Source organism: Pelodiscus sinensis, chromosome 15 (genome assembly GCF_052426305.1).
Source record: "Pelodiscus sinensis isolate ZL-2025 chromosome 15, ASM5242630v1, whole genome shotgun sequence".
Taxonomy (NCBI): Eukaryota; Metazoa; Chordata; order Testudines; family Trionychidae; genus Pelodiscus; species Pelodiscus sinensis.
The window spans coordinates 32,623,738-32,635,981 of NC_143066.1; the positions used below are offsets into that span (position 1 = coordinate 32,623,738).

Below are 12,244 nucleotides of genomic sequence, written 5' to 3' on the forward strand. Positions count from 1 at the left end.
AGTTTCTTTCTTGGTAATGCCAGGTTTAGAATCTAGTGAGGGAGCATAATACTGGATAGAAGATTGAATTCTCTCCTAAGCCACAGTAGCTGTTTTTGATAGAGATGCACTGATGGAGCAATGTGAGGAACTGGAAATAAAATAAGCCTTGCTAGTGAATTTCTTCTTCAGATTCTAGAAAGGAGGGGTTCCTCTTGGAGAGGGCAGAGGAGAACCGAGTCATGCTTGGTGCTAGTGCCTAAAATCAAAACTGGTTGGAAGAGTTTAAAAACAAACCTTTGGAACCTTTTTTACAACACAAAATATTGTTTGGTAGAAAGTTTTGTATGTAAACTCCAGCATAAGTAGGGCCTTACTAAATTCATGTCCATGAAAAACACCACATGGACCATGAAATCTGTTTGTTTGTGCCTATACTATACAGAGTTCACAGGGGAGACCAGCTCTTCTCAAATTCAGACCCAAAAAGGGTCACAGTATTGCTATGCTTACATCTGTGCTGCCTTCAGAGCTGGATAGTGGCAGCTATTGGCCAGGTGCCCAGCTCTGAAGACAGTGCTGTCACTAATAGCAGCAGCACAAAAGTAAGGGTAGCAGTACCACAGTCTCCTACAATAACTATCACTCTCCCGCTACACCTTTTGGGATCAGGGCCCTTACTATTCAACACCATGACATTTTAGATTTAAATAACTGAAATAATGAAATTTCGAGTTTTCATATCCCCTACTCATAACTCCGGTCATCTGAAGAAGTGGGCTGTGCCCACAAAAGCTCATGATACCATTTGTTATTCTATAAAGTGCTACCAGACTATTTGTTGTTTTTTAAAATCATTTTTTGTCAATTTCATAGTCATAGGAACCATGACTTTGGAAAGGTCTTAAGCATAAGAATCTTACTTTGAAGTTTAATCTTCTTCTGTTGTGTTCTTTTTTTAGGATGAGTCCAAACCACCCTATTCATATGCTCAATTAATTGTGCAGGCAATATCTTCAGCCCAAGACAGGCAATTAACACTAAGTGGGATCTATGCCCACATCACCAAGCATTATCCATATTACAGGACTGCTGACAAAGGCTGGCAGGTGAGTTCCTGACACCTACAAATCTTGAAATTCCTATGAAAGTGCTTATGCAAAAAGAAAACACATTTGGTGAGGGATCAGGGCTCTGGGGTAGTGGGAAGCTGTTCCAGGCAATGTAGAAAATTCAGTTTTAATAACATCTCTTCAGCTTTTTGTTTTTTGGACAGTGTTTGTAAAGGCTGTTGCTACAGAAACATTCCCCGTGCTCTCGTGGGTCTCTGATTTCCTAATGTCCATTCTTTACCTCGCTTATCACACCACGCTGGCCTCTCTAGAAACATCTTTGACTTGATTGCCATCCCATTTTCATTTCATTCCATTGCTTTGCTACCAGCAGCCACTTCATCAGCCTCCTCTTCTTGCCCCATGCCTATTTCTCTCCATCTTCCTTAACCCCTGAAAAATCTTGACTATAGTCCGTTATTTAGGAGAAGGATGCTCTACAAACTTCTCCCTTTGGGACTGCTCAACTGTGATTGTTTCCATTCTAGGAGAACTGCCAGGCCTCAGTCCAGCCCTGTGCTGGTGGATTGCAGCACTTAGTCTAGCCACTCCCTCCGGGGCAAACTGCAGTCCTTTGCTTGGCCACTCGCCAGCAGCTAGTGGGACAAGAATTGGGGGCGGGAGGACAGGCCCATCCACTACTTTGGGCCTCAGCTCAGGCACCCTAATTTCACGAGGCGTAATGGAGCGATCGACAAAGGCTTTCGTTGTCGACCGCGGAGCGTCCTGACTGCCCCACTGTGCCGCCAAACAGCTGATCAGCACAGCGCGGCGGCCATTTTGATGTAAATGAAGCGGCGATTATTTATATCGCCGCTTCATTTTCCTATGTCTAGTAAACTCATCTACATGGCTCCGTCGACGGAGCCATGTCATCTAGACATACCCTCTGTGATTTGTCACCACACACAATACGGGAGGCCTTACAGTCTTTCTGAAGGAAATTTGGGGTTTCCTAACAAATGAGCCTGTAAATAATGAATTGTGATGGTTGCAGCAGGTACAAGAACAATCCCATTTTAAATTGTTGGCCTATAAAAAATGTAGTTAAGATCAGATAGTAGAAACATGGAAGGAAAAGGTGGAACTAAACATTGCTAAAATACAGAAGTTATCAAAGCCCAGGCCAAAAGAGATCTCATTGCGGAGGGGGAGGATCAAAAACCTTCCAAACATCTAGTCAGTCTAGTTTTTTTAAAAATCACTGTCCTGCTTTGATTATTGCAGTGTGTTTGATTATTGCAGTCTTTAGTGGCTCATGTTCGCATATGTGATGAATTTAGTGGTAGACATTGCAGCCCAACCTCTCATAATTTTCCACATGATAACAAAAAGCCATATTTGAGGTGTGCACTAAATGTTTTACAAATATACATCTCTTCTCTCTCCCCTCTCCCCCCGACTCCCAAAGCTCCACTCCCTGTATTTTTTGCAGTGAAAGAGCTACTGTCCTCACTCGTTCTAGGAGTTGTTTCTAAGGGGCGGGTAACCGTACAGTGTCAAGCAAACTTCTCTTCCTCTGTAGTTTAATGAACATTTTGTATTTGTAACTTAGATTTTCTTCTTATCTTCCATTCTTCTGGTGAGTCTTGGTAGTTGGGTGGCTTATTACTGTTTGTGACAGAGATTCTAAAGGGGTTGAATGTTAGGTTTCTGGTCTGTGAAACCTAGTTTATCTGTTTTGGGCATTTTCACACCACATAGTAATAAACTAATTTCTTTGCTTCCTGCAGAACTCCATTCGGCACAATCTCTCCTTAAATCGTTACTTTATCAAAGTTCCACGCTCCCAAGAGGAGCCTGGGAAAGGTTCCTTTTGGCGAATCGACCCTGCCTCAGAAGCCAAACTAGTTGAACAGGCATTCCGAAAACGGAGACAGAGAGGCGTGTCCTGTTTTCGAACGCCTTTTGGGCCTCTCTCCTCCAGGTAAGTTCAGGTCCCTTTTTTATTTTTGTTCCAAATTTGTCAAATAATTTATTGGCTGAAATACAGCAGGACAAGTCTTTCTCTCTAGGTAGTCTGAAAGGGTAATTAGGACCAAGATATTCCTTGAACTGCATTCTGGAAACTGCTTTGGAATTATTGCTAGGGTTAAAAAAAGATCACTGTATTAGTATGTCTGTTCTGGTGTCCTTTTGTAGTGATACAGAACAATTATCACAGAAGTAAATGGCTTAGTCTGCAAAACTGTGCCATTCATTTCAGAAGAGTTGGGCCTACATGTGGATTAGGTTACAGGAGAAATCACTTCTACAGGGTGGACCTCCCTGATCCGGGACCCGAGTGGTCCCAAACCAGGGAGTTTGCTGGATCAGGAGAGGTCAGTGTTCCCCTGCTGGCTGCCCCATTCCCTAGCTCCTCTCCCTGGGGATCCCATCTTGCAGCCCTGCTTGCTGCCGGCAGAGTTCCTCAGAGTTCTCCTGCTGGGCCGCCTGGCCACTGCCAGCCCCGCTTGGATGCCACTGGCCCTGCTGATGCTTCCCCACTGTTGCTGGGTGATTCGGTGGAGTTCCCGGGCCACCCTGGCCTGCTACCACTGGGGGTTCCCCAGGATTCCCTGGCCTGCGGTTCTGCAGCTGGCCGGGCTAATGTCAGGGGTTCCCTGGCCAGGACAGGGCTCCCTGTTCCCCCCACACCTAGCCTCCGCTGATGCCAGGGCTCCCCAGCCACTGCCTGGCTCAGCTGCTGCTGACCTTGCTGCAGCTTCCCAGTCCTAAATTCTCCCGGCTTGCTGCCACTCCTGACCTCTGGGACTCTCTGGTCTGGCAACAACTGTGGTCCTGCTGGATCATGGATGTTGCTGGACCAGAGAGTCCCGGATTTGAGAGGATTAATTTGTAGTGTTTAAACTGGCTTTTTAGAGAAGATGGCATCATTTGACTTGATTGTCAACAGTGGAGTAGAAGGAACGTACTATTGGACTAAATGAAATTTGCCCTTGCAAGGACCAAATTTGTCCAAAATTTGGTGAAAATAAGGGGAAATAATAATAAAAAGGTGGCATACACACTAGGGTGTGTGAGAGAGAGATTGTTTACTGAATGTTAAAGAAAGAGTGAGTCCTATAGATAATACAATTATATCTGCGTAGAAATTTAATGAATACAGATAAAATCAAGATCGCTCACTGTTCAGTTATATCTAGTTAACTTATTCAGTGAGATTCTATAGCTAAACATCTCTCCCTAGTGAGTGTAATGTTAGAAATCATTTATTAGACTTAGGAATTAAAAATCCACAAACCTCTGTTAAAATATTTTATGCTAGGCTGCTAGTCCTGGAAGTGATTTCAAAACATTTTATCCGTTTGGCTAACTGGAAGTGTTTGGAGGTGTTGTGGAGGTAATCGCTTGAGGATTCCATGTTCTTTGTACTCTTAAACTTTTCACTTGACTCACTCTAGAGTGTCGCTGGTTACTTTCCCTGGTCAGAGGGGAAATTCGGGGCTTGTAGCTGTTCTCGTGGGTGTATGAACAGTGACTCATTTAAATGCTGCTTGTACTCTTGGGAATTCCCAATCTTTGTCTCACTTACAGCTTGAAAATCACATTTGCATGAAAACTTTGCATCTGCTGTAATTACAAATGACGCCTGCAATTCCTGTAACTTAAAATAAGTCAGAAATAAATTTCTCTTCAGTGTACTTTGTGAATTGGCAGTAATTGGAGTTTCACTGTTGCCCCTCGAGACCAAAATAGTGGGACAGGCGCCTTGGCTTCATACCCCAGCTCACAGAGGAACAGAAACACTCTCATAAAGTGTTTTGTTTAAATGTTAGCATGTATTGATCAAAGGGATCATCAAAAACAGGATTGTAAAAACAAAAACCAACCAACCAACCAAAACTTTTTCTTAAAATCCATTTGAATGTGCCCATTTTAGATTCAGATTTTTCCTTTTAAGAGTGGCATTGGTGCTTGAGATGCATACTACAGGCTTCGTTGGAGGGATTGTGTTGGTAGAAAGAGCACAAGAATGGTTTCTTAAGGTTGTGGAAGAAGAGACGCTCTTCTGTTGAGGCAGATGATTTTGGAAATCCCTTTGGTACCCTGCTATGACTTCTTGGCAAGCATATACTCATTTGTCTGTTTCACTGGTTTGTGTTTCAGGAGTGCCCCTGCGTCTCCTACTCATCCCGGCTTGCTGTCCCCTCACTCTAGTGGCCTACAGACTCCCGAGTGCCTATCCAGGGAGGGTTCACCCATTCCACATGACCATGATTTTGCGTCAAAATTAGCCTCTGTTCCAGAGTATCGGTATTCACAAAGTGCACCTGGTATGTCATCCCTACTTTGCAGAAGATGATTTCATTGTAGTGGGAGGGTGTTAAATATTTTCAAATAAAGGCCTCATCTCTCCATATTTAGCTATTGGGGGTAGAAAAGGGTTACATGGCTTTTGACCATCTGTCTTATTAACTTCCGCTTCATGGTGATGGGCTAAGATAGATAGTGGAGAGAGTTAGGCTACCTGTGGATTTGGATCTGTCCTCTCTCCTCTTCAGCCATTTAGGTCGGTTGCTCCTTGTGGCTGCTGTCTGCACCCAGAGTTCCTTGTGACCCAATAATTTAAAAAGCACTGAGCAGGGATAGAGTTTCACTTGTATGCTGGGAAAAGTGAAACTGCGGGGTGATGATGTTAGGGCTGTGTGAGCCCCATGATTTTCTGTAACCCATTTATAACACTGCACTGTGTGTGTACACGTTGCCTTCAAAAATCTACACTCCAAATGTATTTCCAACTTTCGCGTGCCTGGCTTTGCAATCTAAACAAGATTGAACATTGTCTGAACAACTTTAAATCTTTTCCAAATATTATAATGCTGCTCAGCATTATGTACAATTGTCTAAATACATGAATTGATGCCTTCTTGTCTCTAGCACTAACATACGTGCCTCTTCCATTTCAGGATCACCTGTCAGTGCCCAGCCGGTGATCATGGCTGTTCCCCCCCGGCAGTCCACTCTCATGGCAAAGCCGGTAGCTTACATGCCAATAGTGACTTCGCAGCAGCCTTCTGGTCATGCAATCCATGTAGTGCAGCAAGCTCCTACAGTTACAATGGTCAGGGTTGTAACCTCCTCCTCCAGCTCCGCTAATGGATACATACTGACAAATCCGGGCCCAGCAGGCGGCGTTCACGAAGCAGCAGGAACAGTGTTGGATTTGGCTGCTGATCATCGAGGTAGTCAGTTTCATTTCCCTCCCTACTTGACAAAAGAAGATTTGAACACACACTTATTGGACTTGTGGGGGTTTTCTGCATGCCTGTAGTACTCCCTGTGTGTTTAGCCCTTGACAAAAGAGGTCAGTCATAAGATACAATTCAAATTGGGTAAGAGCTTTCCCGCTAGGTCTGCCTAGCAGTAGGTAGGAGAACTTAACTCTGTGTGGCCTTTAGTAAGTAAAAATCTCGCTAGAATTTTTCTGGCAACCAAGCTGAACATATAGTTGTGAATATTTATTCTAGTCCTGGTGTCCACCTACATTTATGCATGTGGACTGAAGCCCGTTATCATCAATGGGTAAATTTTCAAAATGCATCACTACCCCCAAAACAAAATTCTCACCACCCCAAGATATGCTGTTCTGTTTTGAAAGCCCGCACGTAGAAGACTGAATTGGTTTGTTTCAAAGTGACATTGATGGTAAGCAGGACTCTGTGTCCTCTTCTCTGTGTCCTCTTCTAAGGGTATGTAAAATATATCCCAAAGGAGGATCGGTGTAAGCCTCTGGAAATGAATTTTGTAGAAGTGCATATAGTGTTTGTGATTAGAAGACTCTGCAAAAGCCAGTTATTATAAGGATCAGTTTATAACTTTCGAAACCCGCAACTTTGGCCTTAGTGGACTTAAGTGAGCTAAACCTTGAAAATACCTAATGTTCTATAAAAGGATCATTCTCAGCCTGTCTGCTTTCATTTGGGCATTACCTCCTTTTCTGCAGCTTTTCTCCTAATTGCATGATATTATTGTGCAAATGTACAATTACTGTACAAGCACAATAAGAACAGTAGGTTTAACTGAATATTTATATGTAGAAGGGTGGTTTAAAAAAAATTTTGCTTACAAGCTGGGATGAGGCAGAGAGGGAGAGACAAAGATTCTCTCCTATAGTAATCAGACACTCAGCATTTACTTTGGTGTTAACTTGCTTTTGACTACCTTCAAACGCCCCTGAAGTTTCTGGAACAGATCTCTTCTGTGCTTCTCTCGCCTTCGCTGCAGCATTCTCTGGCAGATGGAGCTAGGTCGACCTAATTTTTTAACATGCATCAGGCTCCTTTTTAGTGGAGAGTGAGTCTGACTCTCTGCCATCCCTAGATCCTTTTCTCCTCTCTCCCCCCTCCCCCCCCCCGCCTCTGCCTTCTCTAAGTACACTCTTCATTTCCCTCTTCCAGACTCTCATCTCCTTTTCCTTGTCACATCTTGCCATCTTTCCTGCCCCTTTGCCTTTCCTACTACAGCAGACTTCTGATAATTCGGCACCTTTGGGACCCAGAGGGTGCCGGATTATCGGATATGCCGGAGTATCAGGACCAACTCTGGCAGGGGGGCTGTGACGGGTCTTGGGAGAGGGAGGCTGGGGGGGGGGAACGGCGCGGTGTGGGGTGAACCAGGTGCTGGTGAGGTGCAGCGCTGCAGGACCGAGCCGGCAGCACCCCAGCTGCTCTGCTTCACACCGCTTCCCCAGGTCCACAGCTCGTCAGTTTCAGCAGCGGCAGCAGCGGTCTTGAGGAAGCTGCACGGCGCAGCTCCAATTGTCCGGCTGGCTGGAGCACTTGCAGGTTCCAGGTGGTGCCAGACCACTGGATGTCGGACAGTTGGAGTTTTACTGTATCTGCCTTCTCCCTCTCTTATCTCTCCTGTCTCTGCTGCTTCCTCCTCCACTCTTCTTCATGCCCCTCTTCCAGCCTGATGTGCTACCAGAACTCTCCTCTTCTATTCTCCCGTGCCTCCCTTATTTCTCTGATGTTAAGGTCAGGAAGAGAAGGTAGAGGCTGAGATGAGAGGCAGTGTCAGAGTCCTGTCCTACTAGATCAGTTTCTTTCCCTTATTGCCTGCTTAGGCAGGCATCTCCCCTTTTCTCCTGCTTTCAGTGTTGGCTGGAGAGGACAGGCAATGAGTCGAGTCAGCTGCAGGGAGAAATCTCAGTTGCAGCCTCCGGCTGGGCAGCAAAGGGACAGGATTGGTCATTGAGGCAAGAAGTTTCCTGATAGCTGTCCTTGCCTGTTGAGCTGATCAGTTAACCTGCAGGAGTGAACACTGCCACACTGAAACAGCAGCATCAGTCCAGACTGTTTCCCTTTCTGCTGGTTGCTTCCTCCGTCCCCCACAGTTAGTTGAAAGTTGTTGTGCACAAAGGCCAGTGAAAATTGGCAGGGACTGCTTCCTCTGTGATCTCATCCAAGTGTAGGCATAAAGGCGAGCTGTCCCTAACTTCGCAAACACTGGGGCTGTGTGATATTTTCACAGTTCCTTCCCTGCTGGGTAGCTGAGACTCAGGGTAGTTAGTGTACAGGCAGGGAACTCTTAGTCTAGTTTTCACAGGCAATTACCATGCCAGAGTAGTAACCAGGGATGTAAAATCCCAGTTAATCAGTTAAATGTTATGTTAACCTAACGTTTAACTGGTTAACGGACTAAAGCGGGATCCAGGTTAAGGCTAGCTCCCTAGTTCCCTGGGGGGCTGGGGCTGCTGCTGGCTCTTGGCTCCCAGGCTCTGAGGGAGCAGCCCTTGTCCACGGCAGGCCCCCTGCCCATATCTTTAAGCCAGCTCCCTGAACATACTGGATCCCACAGAGCTGCATTCCCCCCCTCCCCCCTCCCACACACACACTGTATCAGAGGAAGCAGTGCGGGGGAGATGAGAGCTGGTGCTCACAGAGTGCTGGCTTTTAAGCAGGCGGGGTCCCCGCACATACCAACTTTGGTAGAGCCACTTTCCTTCCTCCTCCCTGCATGTAAACATGTACCCACTGAAAATTTCAGCAGGTACACACCACATTAAATGCATTTTAACATCTCTAGTTTACCAGTTAACTTTTCACATTCTTAATAGTAACATGTGGATAAGGAAAAGAATGACAGGGAAAACGTTTTTTATGCCCCCAAATGACATTTTTTGTGACCGCATTGCAGTGTTCTTCTAATAAGCTAGATGAATGAAACGCTGCCTTCTCAGTGCTAATCCCATTGTGCCAGTCAGCCTGTAGAAAGTGTCCCCTGTCGAGTTTGACCCTATGTAAAGATTTCTGGATTCTTCGCATTTCCCAGGATCCAGCCCATAGCAGTCAGGCATCCTCACCCCCTCCTTATTTTGAAGTCCATTAAGTTGCATGGACCTGAGAAGTGAAGCTTCCCATTTCCATGCGAGAGAGAGGGATCTGTGGAGTTCATCAAAGGCAGATAATTTGGTGCTACTGGACACTTGAGCTGTGTGTGTTTGGGTACTTTCATATTTCTAATCCTGGGGTATGATTGCTAGCATATTACTGAAAAGGAGGCCTGCTCATGGTGAATGATTAGCCTTTCTATTTAATATCCAAACAGGCATTGATGAGAAGCCAACAATTGCGTTTGCCACAATACCTACTGCCAGTCGAGTCATCCAAACAGTTGCCAGTCAGATGGCTCAAGGTGTCCCAGGGCAAACTGTTACCATCCTTCAACAGGCAACTCCAGTGACCATTGGACAACATCAGCTACCTGTTCGGGCAGTGACACAAAATGGGAAGCATGCCATCCCCACCAACAGCATCACCGGCAGTGCTTACGGTATGGCTTTCTTTTAGGGCTGTGTGCCCGGTCACCTGGTGTAGATTCGCATGCATGCAAACCCTGCAATTATACCATACATTTTCCCATACATCCAATTTGTAATATGCGTACAAAATGTGTACTATGTAGCATTCTGCACCACTGAATAACAAACGCACTAGTGAATTGGACAACACCAACTACCTGTTGATCTAGACAAACTAGAGAAATGGACTGTGATAAATAGGATGAAGTTTAATAAGGACAAGTGCAAAGTACTCCACTTAGGAAGGAACAATCAGTTTCACGCATACAGAATGGGAAGTGATTGTCTAACAAGAAGTACTGCAGAAAGGGATTTAGGGGTAATAGTGGACCACTAGCTAAATCCAAGTCAGCAGTTGTGCAAAAAAAAAAAAAGCGCAAACATGATTCTGGGATTCATTAACAGGAGTGTTGTGAGCAAGGCACAAGAAGTCATTCTTCCACTCTGCTGTGCTCTGATTAGGCCTCAATTGCAGTGTTGTGTTCATTCTGGGCACCACATTTCAAGAAAGATGTGGAGAAACTGGAAAAGGTCCAGAGAGGAGCAACAAAACTTAAGGGCCTAGAAAACATGAGTTATGAGGGAAGACTGAAAGATTTGGGCTTGTTTAGTTTAAAAAAGAGAAGATTTAGAGGAGACACGATAGCGGTTTTCAAGTATTTAAAAGGGTGTTACAAGGAGGAGGGAGAAAAATTGTTCTCCTTGGCCTCTGATAGGACAAGATGCAATGGCCTTAAATTGCAGCAAGGGAGGTTTAAGTTGGACATTAGGAAAAACTTCATAACTGTCAGGGTGGTTAAACACTGGAATAAATTGCCTAGGGTGGTTGTGGAATCTCCATCACTGGAGATATTTAAGAGCAGGTTGGACAGACACCTGTCAGGGATGATCTGGATGGTGCTTGGTCCTACTGTGAGGGCAGGGGACTGGTTTTGATGATCTCTCAAGGTCCCTGCCAGTTTTAGTATTCTATGAGTTCTCCCCCCACTTAGTGCTCCAAATCCTTGCTCCATTCTTCCACCATGAGATCTGCTCGTTTACGTCTGCGAGAGGGAAAGCTCTGCCATCTCTTAACAACATTAGACTCGGGGAGCTGTAGGTGTGGAAGGGTCTTTAAGAGGTCTTCTAGTATATTAACTAGACCATCCCTTTGCTTGTCTAGCCTGCTCTCTTAAAATCTCCAACCTCCTTAGGCAATTTATTCCAGTGCTTAACTATCCTGACAGGAAGTTTTTCCTAATGTACACCCAAACTGCCTTTGCAGTAGTTTAAGTCCATTGCTTCCTGTCCTGCCCTCAAAGGTTAAGAACAATTTTTCTGCCTCATCCTTGCAACAACCTTTTTTTTTTGTACTTGAAAACTGTTACCATGTCTGTTGCTCAGTCTTCTCTTCTCCGGACTAAACAAACCCAGTTTTTTTAATCTTCTCACACAGATCTCTAGAAGACTTACCCAGTATTGCCTGGGTCTTTCATGGCAGGGGACTGGTGGTGTGCGGGGTGCAGGAAACAGGGCAGGGCCTTGGGGATGTGTGTTGGGGAGAAGCTAGGCAGGTGGTGGGTGTGCGTATGGAGGGAGAGTGAGGATTGTGGGCTAAGGAGGGGCTCAGGGCAGGGGGTCCCATCTGCCAGGTCTTTTTCCTCCTTCCCCTACCCCCGTGGCTAGCAAGGCCTTTCCCTCTTCCCTGGTCACCAGGGGCTTTTTGCCTCTCTCCCCACTCACAGGGGGAGGGTTTGCGGCAGGGGGCTACTTATTTGGTCTGGTGGCAGAGCCCCCGTCCTCCTGGCCACTCTGGTGGTAGTGTGGCTGCCCCCAGTAGCCACTCTGCATATAGCTCTCCCCTGTGGGCTCACTACCCTCAAGTGGCCACTCAGTATCGTGTCCCTCCTCTCTGTGCCTGCTCACTTTCCGTGATATGGAACACAGTCCCATTCCCAGCACTTCTGATGATGCAACCAAACCCTGATCTTGCTTAAGTTAGGATAATAGGAAACTGCATACTAGCTCTTAATGTTTAGGAGGAGTTCATGAGCAAATAGATTCTATGGCTGACAGACATTTCTAAAATATATCTAGATGCTTTCTAGACCTTTGAATATTTTTGTTGCTCTTCTCTGGGCTTTCTCCAGTTTGTCCACATTTTCCCTGAAATGTGATATCCAGAATTGGACACAATGTTCCAGTTGCGGTCTAATCAGTATGGAATAGAGCAAAAGAATTACTTCTCATGTTTTGCTCTATTCAGCATTCCTGCTAATAATCCAGAATGTGTTGTGATGTGTGTGGGGTGTTTTGTTTTTGGTTGTTTTTTTTTGAGGGGGTGGGAGGAGAACTCGTGTTAGTGTTG

The 12,244-nt window shown here is 45.4% G+C and overlaps 1 protein-coding gene across 3 annotated transcripts in view; it reads left to right on the forward strand.

The window, feature by feature from the left end:
* The window catches only part of FOXK1 (forkhead box K1), an 80,216-nt gene that overhangs the window by 56,693 nt on the left and 11,279 nt on the right, over positions 1 to 12,244 (forward strand). For 2 of the 3 annotated variants that reach the window (XM_075899642.2, XM_075899644.2), the window contains exons 4-8: positions 942 to 1,088; positions 2,825 to 3,018; positions 5,202 to 5,368; positions 6,002 to 6,280; positions 9,645 to 9,869. In XM_075899642.2, the coding sequence (XP_075755757.2) occupies positions 942 to 1,088; positions 2,825 to 3,018; positions 5,202 to 5,368; positions 6,002 to 6,280; positions 9,645 to 9,869 (1,012 nt within the window). The remainder of the gene's footprint in view (positions 1 to 941; positions 1,089 to 2,824; positions 3,019 to 5,201; positions 5,369 to 6,001; positions 6,281 to 9,644; positions 9,870 to 12,244) is intronic. The other variant, XM_075899643.2, reaches the window with a different exon arrangement.